Genomic DNA, 17,556 nt, shown 5'->3' with positions numbered 1-17,556 from the left:
CACGCTGATAATGGTGTTTATGGGATGTTTGGGGAAATGGAAACTTTATTTTCATATGTGGGAAATGGCGCGCAGTTAGAGTCAAATCTGGTTTAAAGTTGTACGTTTCGCTGGCTTGAGACATGCTTAGGAGAGAGGAAGGACGAAAGTCAGGGAGGGGTGTGTGTGTGTGTGTGTGTGTGTGTGTGTGTGTGTGTGTGTGTGTGTGTGTGCACATATGCCCATTGAGTTAGTGTGTAGTAAGAGGGGACTTCAAGCCCTGCCCATCTGATGCTGGAGGTTTTACTACAGCTTCCGTGATGTCATGGCAAAGGGCGGAGGGAGGAGTTGAAAGGGGCGGGTGGGGAGTTGAGAGGGGATGGGATGGATGGAGGGAGGAAGGGAAGGGTGGAGGGAGGGGGTGGTACAATGGCTCATGAGGGAAAGGTAAGTCAATATTACGTTTTTTCTCCCCTCCTCGCTGACAAAGGCAAATGAAGCCATGTTTTTTGCTTACAAACAAGTAACATCTTAACGCCCGGATACGGAGCCGTGCGCCGATGCGCTGCGCAAGAGAGGCCGGTGCAACCTTCAGCTCGCTCTTCTTATTTATCACATCTGGACGTTTAGAACGGGATAGACGATTGCTTTTTACAAGAAAAAAACAAACACATAGAGCTTTTACTCGGGATATCGTGCCTCTTTAAAGAAAACTACTTGGCCTGCAACTCTAAAAAGAGAGCGAGAACGCGGCGCCGAAACCACAGAGGAAATATTATCGGATACAGGTAATCAGAAATGTTTTGAGTGTTTAGATCTGTGATGATTCATCTGGAATTACCCAGCCTTTGTGCGTGACTTTGACTGTGTGATATTTAAAAGCATCCCCCCACAGCGCGATTTAGCACCGGTTTAGTGTTGATGTCACATTTTTATATTTCCTAATTCCCCGGTGTGGATTAAAACTTACCCACAGCTGCGATCTCCCCACAGTTTGACCTGATTTTTTTTCTTCTTTTTTCCATTTATTTACGTTGTCAGCTGCTATTAGTATTTTCCGCTCAGGATGGAGATGAAGCTATATTTTAGCCCCTTCCATGCTGCGTGTGTTTACACCGGCGCCGTGTAATAAGTGGGAATAAACCAACTATGGCGCTTTCTCGGAACCTCAGTTGATGCGTGCACTTCTCTGCCACTCTGCCCGTGTCGAATAGTTCATCATCAGAGTGTGGGGCTTGAAGAAGACACACTCAGTACGATGCTCCATCCTCTGCTCCGTCCTCTAGTTTCACCTTCCTGTCTCCAGGAATAAATTTGCTCGTTTACTGTACCACGTCCCACCCTTTCTAGTAAATTGAGATATGTGTGCAGAGTTTGTATTATTAGAAAGGTAGAGCAGCAGGAGTCCTGCGTGTGTTTGTGTGTGGACAGATGGATGGATGGAGTGAGTGTGATTGCGAGAAAGAGAGAAAGGCAAAGGGAAGGATGGAGGGAGGGGTTGACCATTTGATCCTCTGCAGCAAAAAACAGAGATGCTCTCTTCAAATGTCAGCCGCCTTTAGTAGTGCGCAGATGAAAAAAAAAGTCCTCAGAAGCGCACTGAAAATAGACGCCGGGGAGGGGAGCCTCGAGTGGCACGTTTCACTGGATCTTTTCGGACTGTGGCACGGTGCAGAAAGCGAGCCCGTGCGTCTGTGCTGTTGTTGTTTTTTTTTTCTTGTTTTTTATCCCTCACACCCCCCACTCCCTTCTCTAGCTCACCCCACCTTCTTGCCTTGCTTAGATGGCCGCGTGATGTGTGCGCCTCGCGGCTTGTCAAAGCACCCGCGTCCTAAGATGGAGGAAAGAGATGGGGCTGCCGATGATGGTGATACACAGAGTGTTATGTCACCCGCTCTTTAAGTTTCTCCCCACTCCACTGTAGCAGTAGTAACCTCAGAAGAGAGTGGGAGAAACTTGAGCTGCCCGTCAGGAAAGCTTTCGGCGTTACTTTGCTTCCTGGTTTTCGCCGTTGGAAACGCGGACTTTAAACGGCAGAATGTCTCCGCTGCTTTTAAATATCTGCGGCTTTAAAATAGTTTTTACAATCTTCCACTGGAGTTGGTTAAAGCTCATTTAAATGCATGGAAAAAGCATCCGCAGGCCTATTGTTTGGCTTAATGTAGAATAAATACCGAGCCACACATGTAACGCATCCTAGGCAGAAAAGATAAAACACCTATTGTTTTTCTTCTGTTTACGTTTCCAGTGAAATGTAGCCTAGTTTTGGAGGGGGATTACCGAATTAGGTTATTGGTGCCTTATGCTGCTACAGCAGCTTATAGAGGTGCGTGTAGCAGCCTCTGATATGACCTGCTCCTGTGTGTGTGTGTGTGTGTGTGTGTGTGTGTGTGTGTGTGTGTGTGTGTGTGTGTGTGTGTGTTTGTAGTTACTGTGATAGGAGGAAACCTCGCTATTTATGAAGGGTTGAATAGGCGATGGTGAGGACAGCAGGTGCCGGAGGAGGGAGCGCAATAAACGCACTGGAGGAGCAGCTGGGGCCAAATTGCACCCTTGTCATTCAAAGCCTATCAGAAATCTAAGCAATACAAGCAAAGGTCAGGGTTGGCCCTGGCTTTCAGTAGAGAGGAAGCATTTCAACTGAAAGGCTGGAAATAATGAATTTCATGCCTGCATTGAAATGGGAAATAAATAAAAAAGAAAAGTGAAAATTAATTAAAAAAGCAAGACAAAAGTGCACAGATTCTTCGAGAGAGGAACGCAACTTGGAGAAGTGTTTGGAAAACGGAGAGGTACAGATTTTCAGGTGTGCGGCTCAGTTTAGTCTTAGAAGCAGCGGTTTGTGTCATTTTCTCAGAGGTCAAGGTGACCCTCAGGGGAGCTCCCCCCTCCTAAAAGCTGGTTGCCATGGTGCTGTTGCCTTTCCATCCAATCCCCATCACTAAACTGATAGTAGCATCTTGCAAGCTGCCCCTCTTTTAGTCACCTTTCCTGTTTAATTTGCCCTTCAAGCTAGGATCTTTAAATCACAAATTTGCTTTTCACACCTGCCTCATAATCTGGAAACTCTCCTTTCTTTTGTGCTTTGACACAAAGAAACCAACAGAGTAACATGAAACCACCCCGCCGGTGCACAACTTTTGATTTCTCGCTCCCGTCTGCTCAGCTCGCTGTAATCACACTAAGTTGTCTCTAAATCCTGCTTAACAGGGGGCCAGGGGTGTACAGCTGGCCCCAGCGCTGTACACACACTAATGCTGTTACAGACAGTTCACCCTGGTATTTAATCTAACTATGGATTTAGACCTCTTTGCTCTATTGTCCCAGTACAGTAAGCCGTAGTCCTGTAATGGTATTACTTCAGCCTAAACTTTGTTTTCAGGTAAAAGGTTTTCTTTTTTGGATCAGGTATTGATTCTTATCATTTATTTTCTTTGTGTGCAGATAACTGGCAAATCTGCCCCTCAATAACAAAAAAACCCATTCATTTTGCATTCACTCCCACCTACCGTCTCACTTCTGATTAACCAAACGTCCCCGGTGAATGGCTAATTGTCTCATACTCCTCCAACTTTTGCTGTAAAATAATGAGCTGTGAGTCTTTTAGATGGAGAAAGAGCAGCATGTGATCAAAGAATCAGAGAGAGCAGATCCTGAGCACGCGAGGTTCAAATCAGTTTTCTAATTTCCTTTTTTTTGTTCTAAATTTAACACAAGATGCCAAAGAAGGGTTAATTCTGACACCTCTTTCTGTGATGAATCGCTTCAGCTTTGGTTCCAGCTGTATTTTCTCTCTCTCTCTCTCTCTCTCTCTCTCTCTCTCTCTCTCTCTCTCTCTCTCTCTCTCTCTCTCTCTCTCTCTCTGTGTGTGTGTGTGTGTGTGTGTGTGTGTGTGTGTGTGTGTGTGTGTGTGCAGCACGAGGTCAAGACTAAGCAGAGTGAACGGGGGGCTGCTGACACACGGCCCCAGGCTATGTGTCCTAATAGAGTGCTGTTATATGTTTGGCATTTAGGAAGGGCTCTCAGCTCCTTGTCCCCAAAACTAACAATACAGGATGGATGCTCACTTCACTTCACTTTAAAAGGAGGGAGAAAGACCAGAGAGGAAGCAAAATAGGCATGGGAGTTTGCCTACTTGTGTGTGTATGTGTTTGTGTGGAGATAGCTGAGACAGAGATAGAGATGCAGACCTAAAGTATTGCTGCTGTAATCACTTTTTCACTCTGGGGTGGGGTGGTGGTGAAAGTTGATAAACAAGCATTTTGTAAATGGCTGAGCTTTGGTGTGTCAGGGTGTGGGTGTGTGTGTGTGTTGGGAAAGGGGAGGGGGTGTTCAAGGGGTCTGCTTCAGGACCCCTTGGATGCGGACACACAGCCTTTTGTTGTCTCGTCCACCATTGCTCTCACTGCTTTTAGTGCGCCACTCTCACTCACGGGTTCACGCACAGGACAGTCAAGCATGGAAATAAAGAATAAAAAAACTTAAGAGAAATGAAAAGGTAGGGATGCAGTCAATAAAGGCCGAGGATTTGTTCAGAGAGCTTTAGGTTTTGTTGCCTCAGAAGACTGCTGGAGGTTATTTGTAAGAGCTGCATTAGTTATTTAAAAACATTCTATCTTGAATTCCCACCACAAATTCTGAGTTCTGGGCATGATTGCTCTCAAGCACCACTGCAGCTTCCATTTACATTTTCAACAGAGTGGCCCAAATGCCTGGTCATACAGTCAGTCTAAGCTGAAGGACGCTTTCTCTTTCAGAGTGTTCTGATATATATATATATACACATAAATATATGTGTGTATCTCAGAAAGGATCAGATTTCACTGTACCAGCTCAGCAGTGCTTGAAAACCGAGTGGGAGAAAGAGACAGAGCTGAAGCGACACGAGTTGCAAAGTTCAGCCTTGAGCACTCCCAGAAAAAAGAAAAATCTACACTTTATTTCCCCACCTGATCTTGAAACTACGTCTCTGTTTTGTATTTAACACCTGCACTGGCATCACTATGAGCACAAAGGGATTTGTAATACTGTGTTTGTCTCAGGCCGTCATCACAAAGATAAACTGAAGAGCTATTACCTTGATGAAAAAAGAGTGAGGGGGGGAGGAAGAAGAGCGGTTTGATTTATGTGCGATTCATTATATGCTAGCCATTCTTCAACCTCTCTCCCCTGACATTGCTCCCCAGCACCACCACCATCACCACTACCACCACCCCATTTCTTCATATATACGCTCCCTGAAAAACTTGATAAAAATGCACAAATTTGATTGATTCTAATAGTAGACTGACAGGGATCCCAGCTGGGGCACTTAACTGTGCCTCGGTGTGTGTGTGTGTGTGTGTGTGTGTGTGCGCGTGCGCCCACGAGATGCATACATACTTGTCTTTTAGTTAATAAAGGATCGTCTGCAGCACGCTTGAGTGCCCCAGCATTCCCTCAAAGTAAAACCCCCACCCTCTTCTCTCTTCCTCTAACCACACACTGCCCATCTACTGGCGCTGATGATTTCACATGACAACTCTCTCTCTTTTTCCCTTCTTTTTCTTTCTCCCAAATCTGTCCCCTCTCCTAACCCATCCCTTTCTCTTGCCCCACCTCTTGCTCTTGTTTCTTCCTTTTCTACCAACAGAAAATGAGTTTCGGGGTGAGCTGGTAAACCAGCGGTGGACACGAGGCGAGAGGACCAGCAGCCGCTGTCAGGCCTCCCAGAGACTGCAGAGCCGTCGACCAATCATGGTGAGTGACAACACAGCCCCCTTGTACATCCCCACCCGCTTCATCACTCGCCACCACACCCCTTTCCAATCTGATTCTGCTTCCTGAGCATTTCCCTCCAATCCCCAACTCAGCAGGGGAAAGTCAAAAAGGGTGGAGGCAGATGGAGCAGAGGGCAATAAAGCAGGCTGTGTATATGTATGTGTGTGTGTGTGTCTTAGGGTGCAGGGTATTTTAGACAGCCATGCAGGACAGAAAAAACATGAATCAAACAGCACATCAAATCTCCCGCTTGGCCCTGCCCATCTTTTGCCTCGGCCCCACTCAGCTTAGTTAAGCTCAGCGTGGCACAGCTCAGCGTTTTCCTGCTACTGCTGAGTTCACTTCACAGGGTTTTTTTTCCTATTGAAACACAATAAAAAAAGAAACTCAAAAGGATGTCCTTGAGCTGCTCATACTTTTTTTAAGTGCATGATATTCTGCCTTATCAGCAGAGGAGAAAAATGCTCCCTTCCACCAACACCTCTTTTCTTCTCTTTAACCTGCTCTGCCGTGTCTAAAACTTCTGACCTGCTTTGCCATCCTTTCAAGGAGGTTTCTCCATTCTGAAAACAACAGTCTGACAGTCCTCTCTGAGATTTTCAGACACAGCCCAAATAAATTCCGGCAAGGACTCCCATTCTCAAAGCAACTCTGAACAAGGAAGGGACTAAAACGTTTACATTTTGAAACTGATAGCCACTGTGACATCACTGATGGGTTTTGGACCTGCTGTCGTAGTTTCCTGGAGCCAGAGGTAAATGAATTTGGACGAGAGGTTGAAGTTATTAGCTAGAAAGCCTGGTTTGAAAGCAGCATCTATCTGTGTGACTGAAAAGCACAGACCCACACGTGAAGCAAAACTGTTGCTATTAATTGCTTATTTTGCACAGAGCCCCCTTCCCGATTTCTTATTCAAATCGCAGTTTTTATATCCCGATTTCATTTATTAATGGAAGGAAGCTATCCAAACCTTCCTGGTGCTGTGTGGAAAAGCGATTGCCCCCTAAACCTAATAACTGGTTGGGCCACCCTTGACAGCAAAAACTGCACTCAAGCATCTGCGCTAACTGGCAATTGTCTTTCACTCCACTGTGGAGAAATTTTGGAGTGCTCTTCTTTGATGCCAAGGCATCTCAATTGGATTTAAGGCCAGACCTTGACTTGACCACCTCTTAACCTTTTTTTTTTAGCCATTCAGAGGTGGACTTGCTGTGTATTTTGGATTGTTGTTCTACTGCATAAGTCAGGTGTACTTGAGCTTCAGGGCAGACTTTAGAATTTTCTGGTAGAGAGCAGAATTCATGGTTCTATCAATTATGGTAAATCACAGCGGTTCTGAATCAGCAAAACAGCCTCACAGCATCATACTACCACCACCATGTTTGACTGTTGGCATAATGTTCTTCTTATGAAATGCTGACACAAGCCTTCAATAAGATCATGTTATCAGTTATAGGGGACATTAGTCACTGATATTGCATTTGCTTTGACCCCAGGTGCCCCTGCTGCTCAGCACTTTGTCTTGCTGCCGTTTTGTCCTTTTGAAAAACTCCCGAGTCTCTTTAAAGCCCCTTTTTGTGCTTCTACTAATTTTCTGCTTTGGAAGCTCTTTTGAAAAAGATGCTTTTGAAATAATTTTTACCTTAACTGGGTTTTAGTCTTTGAGGGGAAATACCTAGAAAATGTCATAATTCTAAGAATTCTACTTTCATCATTAAGACCAACTTTTAGTTTTTTATTTGCACTGCAAATGAGAGCGACAATTAGATGGAACGAGATGGAAGAGAGTTTGAAGGAGAGAGGAGCGGGGGTTGTTTCCCCCTGGGCCCAGTAAAAGTAGTTTTGCTTCCCCCCTGATGGCTAGGGTTCATCTAAAGTGATGACTTTTATTGATTTGGTTTGATTTCTGCTACTGAAGGAGTGACAGAGAGGAGGAGAAGAGAGATGTGCTGCTTTCAAACACTACATCACGTGAAGAGGCCTCTGCCACTTATGATACCTTCTTATTGTCTTTTTTGACTTGCAGTAGAGATAGATGAAACAGACTGAGCATTAGCACCGAAAAGATGTTTAGTTACAAACCTTGAAATCATTCGAGGATGACTCACACTGTAAATGGCAAACCTTTGACAGCAGCTGACCCATTATGCAGTCAGACATGCTCAGTCTTCTCGCGTGCTCCTTCCTCCCTGAATCATTAAAGTGGAGCTGTCAAGGGGCTCGACGTGCGACGGTCCAACATGGAGGCCATGCAGAGGGAACTGTAGGCCCGCCTCTAATTGGCAGCTTCAGGTGATTTTTGGAGATGTCAGTCTTCTCTGTCAGTTGCAAATGCTTTTCTCCAACTCCTCTCCCTGTGTCGCAACCCCCCACCTTAACCCCCTCCTTTCCTCATCTACTCTTGTAAACCTGAAAATGAATAAAAGAGTCATTTATGTGCACCAGGGGACAGAGGATGACCTTCTCTCTGAAGTCATTGCCCCCAGCCAGCCATTTACATAGAGCTGTCAGAATGCAGAGCTGAGCTGAGGTCCTCCTGCACACAAAGAAGGACATAATTGATAATGTATAACACAGCCTGTAGGGAAGAGCCTTCCTCCTCCTCTTCCTCCACCTCTTCTTTTCTCCTTCTTCTGCTGCCACATTTCATCATTTCATACTAGTTAAACCCCACATCGCACACGCGCGCATATTGCCGCACACTCACAGCCTGAAACACTATCTCCTTCTTTTTCATTCTCTGCCTTTCTCTGTTGTGCATAAGACATTACTGGTACTGTGTAGGTCCACCTACATAGGTGCAATGTTCAAGGAGTCTAATTAAAAGAAAGCAAGGTAAAGGACAAGTTTTGAACATACCTTTAAAAAGGACCTTTTGAAAATGATTATAAAAATCAGGTGAATGCTTGCCTGGCTGCATCTGGATTCATTTGCAGTGACTTTGTGTTCATACAAATTTAATGAGCTGGAATTGAGAAAAAGGACAGGAAAGAGGGGAGAGCTCAGATGTGCTTACCTATTTAAATGTGCGTAGCTATGGTTACACAAACATGAAAGCAATGGGAGCCCTTTTCAGTCCAGGTTTTGATTCATCCAATGCCTATCAATATAGGGAGGAGGGAAAGGAAAGAGGGGGGAGAACTACAGGGGTAAGAGAATAGTATATCATCTTTTCATGAAGGAGGAATGTGTAGTTCAGTCTCATATGCACATATTCTGTATCGCATCTTCACAGACATCTTCTTTCCTTTCCAATAAAACCCAGTCACATAAAACATAGATCACATAGATCTGTTTTCATATGTTAGCCTTTGATTCTTTGATGCATCTACTAAATCTCTTAATCACATTTAAATATAACTTTACCTTTTGTAACTGTGAAAATCTAAATTGATTTAGAGGTTAAACATTTATTAGAAAGCTCTTTTTGTGTTTCATGTCTTCTATTTTTTCTCCAAATTGCTGCCTTGCAAACTGTCTGGCCACTCTGCTTCACCGGTAGAAAAAGTAATCATATCATATTGGTTAAGTAAAAGTAGCAATAAGAGCTGAAACGAGGAATTGATTTTTCAATTAGCCTTGTTGTTCAAAGGAAAAGGAGTCTGCAGCTGTTTTGATGACTGATTAATCTTTTCAGTCAATTTTCAAGCCAAATCAATTTCTTGTCATGTATGTTAGCAAACTTGGGTGTGGATAAATAAACTATTTTAGTTTGACAGTTGGGGCTTTGGGAAAGCCATTTAATTAAATTATAGGTATGGGTGTTAATATTACAAGGTTATATGCTGTATCAGTAATAAAATCTAAAATACCAACAAGAAAAAGTTGTGTTCATACAAGTATACAAGCTGGTTATTATAAGCAAAATATATTTCTGCTCCACCACTTTTCTCTTTGAGGTATCGTACTATATGTCTTAACTTTTAGCTGTTTTATCTCTTTAGCCATTACTTCTACCTAATATTTACATTCATTTTCAGATTCACTTTTCTATTACTTTTACTTTTTTATTTAAAATACTGAGCTAAAGTTTTTAATGTTTAAGCTTGAGGGCTCACCTGGTTATTGCATTTTCTCAGCACATGCTGTTTAGCTGTTTAGCTGTTTTAATATTTGACATTCATTGCTATTGATAATATTAATTTGTGCTTAATATTTCAAATTAGACAAGCCATTCCACATTTTTTCTAAATCTAGTGGGGTTAGATGAACAGTATTCTCTTTGAGACAGAATGAGAAGGAGGAAAAACCCCCAAAAACAACAACTCCAAAACATGCACATGAAGTACAGGAAGCTTGCAAATCTATTTCTTATATTCCATGTCTGCGCTTCCATTCTAACAAGTGCAGACAATTGAGTGTAAGGAAATGGATTTGAGCTATATGCAGGCAGGCACGCACTTGTGTAGGCTAAAAGAGCATACACACATGACCGAGAAGTCATTACTGCACACTCATCCGCTCCTCTTCCCACACAGCACTGAGAGTGGAGCACAGAAGGAGTCAACTGCTCCCTTCAGGCAGGGCACAAAGCTGGTGCTTGTTGCATGACTTCTACACTAAGCGCTTGATCAAAAGAGCTGAAGCCAGAGTGGCAAGAGACAGTCTGTGTGTGTGTGTGTGTGTGTGTGTGTGTGTGTGTGTGTGTGTGTGTGTGTGTGTGAGGGAGCGAGAGGGAGAGAGAGAGAGAGAGAGGAGCATAGGGCAAGGCAAGGCAGTGGATGCTCGCAGAGGAAGGGAGGGGCCTGTGCCTGCACCTGTACCTCCGGCCAAACACTAAACATTAATGAATGAAGTGCACCCTCTTCGGGAGACAGGGGGAAAGAAAAGCCCTTAACAAAAACAACAACAGCGTGTTTCATCCTCCTCTCATCCCTCTTTCCCTCCTTCTTTTCATAAGTAGTCTTTTAGCAGGAAAGGGACATTGCCAAATAGAGAGAGGAGGAGAAAAAGACTACAAGAAACAGGGACCCCGTGTTTGAATCCCACTGTGGCTCTGCCAACTTGACTATAGAGAAGCAACAAAGCAGCTAAGTGGCTGGGCATGAAGAGGGGAGTACAGGCAACCGGGGGGATAAAAGGGTGGTAGACGAGCATAGGATGGAGGAAGAGTGAGACAGAAAAAGGGGTAGACCTGCGATTAAAAAAAAAAAATCTACCCAGAGTCCAGTAATCAAAGCTAATGGCTCCATTGTGTCTAAAAAGCATCTGATAGCTTTAGAGTGCATTGGGAGCAGTGTTCAGTGTGGAGAGGTAATGCTGAGGAGGTGTGGTCAGTGTGTGTGTGTGAGGTAGCAGGGTTAACACCTGCTCCTTTGTGCCTTAAAAGCTGAGCCAGGAGTTAGTGGCAGACCCAGCACACACACACACACACACACACACACACACACACACACACACACACACACACACACACATACAAGTCCTCTTCTTAAAAGGGTTATTACAGTGGCTTTCTGGCTGCCTGTGTGTTTTTGCTTTATTATTATATTCAGCATAGTTATGATTGTCAGTCCCTTTGCTTACAGGGGCCATGGCCCCTCTGCGTTCACCGCCTGTTGCCTCTCTACAGACTACAATCATGAGCACCACTCAGATGCAGGAAATTACAGGGGGAGTGATAAGAGGTGTGTGAGGGGTGAGGGTGGGGAGGGAGCTAAAAAGTAGCTTGAACAACCAAGTTTGTTTTTTCTTTCTACACCATGCTGCCCTTATAGTAGCCTAAACGAGACTGATGTTGGCTCTAGTGGGTTATAAGGTTTTTAAAGTATACTAAGTGAGTGAGGTTGGGCGAGCAAAGGAGAATTAAAGATATGATCATCTCTTTGTGTCAGAGCTACCTTTGGTGTGTTTTAATGGGAACTTCCTGAGCGTGGGTTACTATAGTCGTTGTTTTGAAGGAAGACAAGTGCAATTAGCTGTAGATGTGTGGTGGAAAATAGTGAGAGCATTGAGAAATTACCTCTGATGGTTTCTTTCCCCCTCTCCTTCTCCTCTTCTTTGCTCTCTCTGCTCGTGCTTTCTCCTTTTCTTCACAGATGAGCGTAGAGGGTGACGATAAGCGAACTCGCACTCGGTCCAAGGGAATCAGAGGTGAGTGTCGGTCACTCAGGCCCAGTCTGCAACAGTTACATTTACAAACACTCCTTCACAGCCAAGCATCTCTTCTGCTTTTTGACAAGCGTGTGGGTTCGTGGACTCAGAATGTATGTTTGTCTGTACACATAAACATGAGTGACAAAGACGGTGAATAAAAAAAGGTCTCTGCGTGTCTTTACTCAGCAGTATGTACACACGCTGCTCTCCAACATCAGAGCTTCTCTGTAGTATTGGATGTAACACAGAACACGTGGAAATGTCTGCCCCAATATTAGCAAAGGCTAATTTGCTCCTCTAAGTAAATCTGTACATGTATGTGGCTACTGATTCCTCAAGTCTCTGCAACTCTTCTTTAAGAATGAACACCGTTCTCCCAAAACATATTTGGTGCTGTAATAACGGTGTTGGAGAGGGCTGTCTTAACACATTGCTCCAAATCCTACCATAGGTGTTCAATTATGTCGACATCTGATAACACCAGAGCACGATTCTAATCATTTTCATCCTCATTATAAACCATTCAAGTTGAGCCCTCATACCCAATGTATGACCCTTCTCTCTAAGGGCACAAACGAATGAAAGGAAACCTTGTGGCTTTATGTGTACGTGCTAATGCCCACTGAACAGATCAGTAATATCGATGCATTACTTTTGAGTCATAACTCCTAGAATATCACAAAAACCACAGCCCTTGCTACTCCATATTTTTTTAGTCCACATGTACGTATGGCTGTGTGTTTATGTGTACAAACACATGTAAATTTAATGTGCACTTGAATGAATGTGTAAATATCCATATTGATATGTGTGAGTTCCTTGGTGTGTTTGCATTTGCACGTGTGTTTGATGTTTAGAAACAAGACAGCAAAGCAACAGTTCACAGGGCGTTCAGAAGGCGTCCAGTCATTCCAACTGCATGATGAAAGACTGAGAAACTACGATGTTGCATGCGCGCGCACACACACACACACACACACACACACACACACACACACACACACACACACACACACACACAAACTTGTGTGTGTATGCATGTGTGCATGTGTCTTAGTGCTCTTAGTGTATCTTGATACCCAGGCTATTTCTGACATGTGATTAATGCATGTGATATTGGAGGCCAAACTGAATTCTCCAGGATCCTATTGTTTTTTCATTTTGGCTTCAAATGAAAATAGGATATTTCTCCAAAAACTCGTTCTATCGCTCAACTCCCAATCGATGCCCACAGCCGGCAAGTGTGCGCGTGCTCTATGGGAGCAGAGCGTGATTTATGTTTTGAAGGCAATTACTATAAGTTGGCCCTGAATGAAGTGCTGTTTTCTCCTGATGAAGGCAGTTTTCCTTTTAATTTCTTTTCCCCAATTATGGTAACTAAAGTGTAACAATTAATCATGTTTTATTGCTGAAGTCTGCATATAACTGTCACTTTTTCTGAACAGTGCTGTGCAGTTTGGCTGATTTAGCCTTTCTGTTTGTGTGTGCGTGCCTTTTTTATGCAGCATGTTTGCTTTACTCTTGTTTGTTTTACATGTAGATGTGTATGTGTGAACCCAGGAGCATGTAGGTGTGTTTTAGGATTTTTCGGAATGTGTGTGTGTCTAAGCCTCTATGAGGAATCCTTCTGGGATTCATATGCATTTGTGATTTATTGATCTGAGTTTCTTTTAGCAGCACAGCGTTCTGAGCAGTTGTTCACCTTTGTTCTCTCTCCCCATGACCCCCCCCCCCCCCCCCTTTCAGTTCCTATTGAGCTTGTAGGACAAGAGCTGAGGTAAGGAAACACCTTCATCTTTGTGAAAATCCCTTTCATAAAGTTCATTTATATATCCCGCCAAACCCTCACCTTGTATCTCCCCCACCCTGGCAATCATACACTCTCTTTAGATGACGCTGTATATTATTCTTTTCCTATTACTCATTATCAGCACTTCTCAGTTTGTGGTCAGTGCCTCCAACAGGCTGCTATTGATTTCTTGCAGCCTTTTGCTGTTTCCTGCTATGAACACATACAGTACATCCAATGAAAAAGGTGTACGATCTTTTTGCAGTCTGATCAAAGGATGCAGCACAAGAAGAGAGGACTGTGAAGGGCTATTATTTAGTTTTTTCTCCCGCCCTTAGCTCCTCTCCATAGTTTCCCACTCAGGGACCAGCTTTCAGGGTCCACAAAAGCCAGTCATCGCCCTTCCTTGCCCTCCTTCCAAATGATTTTTTCATCCTCTCTCATTTTGTCACACTTCACCTCTGAGCATTGATCTCTACTCAGCACTCCAAAAAAATACTTGAGGTTTTGGGATTAAGAAGAAAAAAAAAGAGGCCAGAGAGTGGCTGATTTAAAATGCAAATGCAGCATTTTTTAATAAGTGAAATTAATAATAAGGATAATTGGAGTAATAAAGGGCAATTGCTGGGGGAAGTTAATGAGAATTGAAATGAGCCATCCTGAGGGGTCATAGCAACCTGAATCAAAGGAGAGAGAGAGAGAGAAAGAAAATAGAGTGAGCAAGAACTGATGATGATGACTGGTGAAGAGAGCAGAGCAGGGGAAATTACAGCAGGCCTCGGCTGATCCTTATCTCTCACAGTAACAGGATATAGGCCAGGGTTGATGTATGACAGAGAATATTATGTTTTCTCTTGCATGATACCACCTGAATTCATGCATTATGTGTGTCTGGTAGAAGAGTGGGGACACGTGCGTTTGTGTGACACATGTGCTCAGATTGCATGTCTGTGCTTCACTTTATTTTGTTTGTCTTAATTGACCTTTTCTTTTTTATTTACTGCCTGTGTTTATCATTGCTACTGCACAGGGACTAAAATGCACCCGTGCCTTAAACATATCTCTAACCTCCATCCATCCCATCCAGCTGCCCCACCCCTGGATGCAATGGCTCAGGCCATATCAGTGGGAGATACTCACGACACAGAAGGTAGGGCAGATTAAAACCCCACCCTCTGTCTCTCTGTCCTTTGTCTCAGTCTTGTCTGTCCTCTCTGTTCTCTGTCCCATATCATCTGCTTTGTGCTTTTATTCGGCATTACTCGCTGTAATACTGAGCGTTAGACGAGAACATCAATGCTACTTTTATATCTGTGCGCTAATTATGAAGCTCAAGCCAGCAGCTGGATTTCTAGCTTAGCATAAAGAATACAGATGAAATGTAAAAAAAAAAAATTATTAAAAAAGCATAAAGAACAGAATTGAGTGAAATAGCTAGGTTCTAACTATAGGTAGCCATGGCTATATCCACCCAAATTCTTCCAAACAGCACTTTGGAACCACAGTTCAAAGTGGTGGTCTTGGGAGACTTTTGTCCTCACCGTGACAACAAGATTCCAAAATCTATCTCCTGGCATAAAACAGTGCTATTCACATTACAGACAAACAAATGATTTCTTGATTAATGAGCTTTAAAGATTCTTATCAACTTAATTACTTATCTTTGGACACAGCCAGGCTAGACGTTTGTTAAGCTGAGGTAAGCTACATCTTTTAGTTTTGTAGTGTTAATAGTATGATGTTACTGAAGTCAAGTCATGAGCAAAATGGTCCTCTTTTGCAGTGCTAATGGAAAAGGATGTAGCAGAGAGTTAGTTGTTTACATTCAGATCAGAAGAAATCAGGTTCAACAAAAGTGTTTTTGACAAGAGAAAAAGCACAGATTAGAGGGAAGCTGATTGAGGATACGTTTTTCTGCTTTATGTCCACATTTCCTGCTTTTACATCTCCCAGTCATCAAATGAATCTAGTTCTCCCACTCATTACTATCCTTATAATTCCTTCTGATTATTTGTAAAATAAAGATAGAAATAGAAAAAATAGAAAAACCAAATGGTAAACTGCACAGCTTCTTGGGTTCCTCAGCACCATTTCGATTCTTTGTTATTTAAATCGCAGATGGAGACAATGTGAATGACTTTTAAAGATACTTACTGAGTCAGATTGCAAATAGAGCACATTCATTATGTCACATACCAGACTCCCAGAGCATCTAAATCTAAACCTAAGTAATAAACCTTTCAGTGGGCAGTGGTGAAATGTGATTTCTTCAGGTGTTATTCCAGCTTCATTCCCCATCCCTCCATTCATCGTCTGTGTCGTTCGCCCTGGGAGATCCTGGGAGACTCGGGGCAGCTCACTGGCTTGTGACTCGTCTTTATTGAGGGGCAGATATTAGCTATCTGTTTACATGTGTATTTGTTCAGCAGGCAATTTTGAGGTGCACTTTGTTTATAGATCGTTCCTCAGACTCCCTCAGCGTCTCCCAGGTGAGCGTAAGAAGGAGTTTATTGGATTTCACCCTCTGCTGCATCGCCCGCCCGCCTCTCCATACGAGTTGTTCATTAAACGTTCCACTCAATTGGCTGAGATTGGTTGTGATATCTGAGTCAGCTAGCATGGCGCCCCCCTCAGGCGTGTTGATTCATACTGGAAAAAGCAGCTCCATCCTGTTTCATGTCAGAAAAAACCCCTGCCTCCTTCTGCTGTGGTTCTGTTAGACGTGTTAGGTTGTTGTTTCACTTATAACCCAGCTTGATTTTCTTAATTTTGTTCTCTCCCTTTTCTTCTTGTCTTCTCCTTTTCCCCCATCACAAGCATTCTGGGTTGCCCAATAGCAAGAAAGCGCCGTCTAGACGAAGCAGAGGCAGAGCAGGAACAAGAACAGGAAACAGAACGGCCTGCCTCCAAGAGGAAGTCCCACCCCCTGAAACTAGCCCTAGATGAAGGTTTCAGTGCAGAGAGTGACGCAAGCAGTGAGGCTGAGGGCGATGGAGAGAAAACAGAAGGAGCCAAGGTAGAAGAGGAAGTGGAGGAGACAGACACAGGTGTGGAGGAGGAGAGAGAGGAAATGACAGAACTCACACAGGACGGACAGACAAACGGTCGGGAGGAGAACACACAACAGAAAGAGGAGGAAGAGACGTATAAGAAGGAGGAGAATTTTGCAGCTGATGAAGGTATGAAACATAGCTTGTTGGTAACAAAGAGGGGTACAGTGAAAAATAACCACAGCATCAAAGGAGCACATATTCATTATGTACTTCAATACTGAAGCAGATTAAGGCCAAGATACCTGACTGTAATTGCTTGATGGGTTAAGCTCCCAAATTGGTTGATCGTACGATTCCCACTGGAGTGTCTTTTATTTAGACCCCACTCAGCTTCCTCACTACCTGCTTCTTCATTTGAGTCAGGACTACTATAATCAAGGAAGACTGGTATTTCCATTAGCAGAACTGATATATTTAATTGTATCGCTATGTTGGCTCTAGTCAGTGTTGGGAAAGTTACTTTTAAAATGTATTCCACTACAGATTACAGAATACATGCCCCAAAATGTATTTTGTAACGTATTCCGTTACGTTACTCTCATTGAGTAACGTATTCTGAATACTTTGGATTACTTAATATATTATTATGCTGTTTTACAACTACATGATTGTACTATGCTGTGTGATTTATTACTATTACTGAAGGTTACTCACCATACCAATAGCAACTAGATTTTTAAATCTTAATATAAATGAGTAACAGTAGGTGGACATTAGGTAAGGCTGCACTTTTTGCAGCGATCTCGTATAGAAAACTATTCCTCACTTATATAAAACAGAACCGTAGTAAAGGGACCTCTGGCCAATACGTTGGGTTCCGTTTTGGACCCATAGCCAAAAACTAGCTTTACTTTGTTGTCTGGGTCAACTTTGCTAGCG

The 17,556-nt window shown here is 43.3% G+C and overlaps 1 protein-coding gene across 5 annotated transcripts in view; it reads left to right on the top strand.

Moving 5' to 3' along the window:
• myt1b (myelin transcription factor 1b) overlaps nt 1-17,556 on the top strand; it is a 142,096-nt gene that overhangs the window by 97,348 nt on the left and 27,192 nt on the right. For all 5 annotated transcript variants that reach the window (XM_082519368.1, XM_082519369.1, XM_082519367.1 and 2 more), the window contains 5 exons: nt 5,612-5,718; nt 11,778-11,832; nt 13,582-13,612; nt 14,712-14,774; nt 16,442-16,803. In XM_082519368.1, the coding sequence (XP_082375494.1) occupies nt 5,612-5,718; nt 11,778-11,832; nt 13,582-13,612; nt 14,712-14,774; nt 16,442-16,803 (618 nt within the window). The remainder of the gene's footprint in view (nt 1-5,611; nt 5,719-11,777; nt 11,833-13,581; nt 13,613-14,711; nt 14,775-16,441; nt 16,804-17,556) is intronic.

The sequence above is a fragment of the Aulonocara stuartgranti genome, assembly GCF_965226115.1.
Source record: "Aulonocara stuartgranti genome assembly, chromosome: 20".
Lineage (NCBI taxonomy): Eukaryota > Metazoa > Chordata > Actinopteri > Cichliformes > Cichlidae > Aulonocara > Aulonocara stuartgranti.
This window is presented reverse-complemented; position numbering and strand designations above follow the sequence as displayed.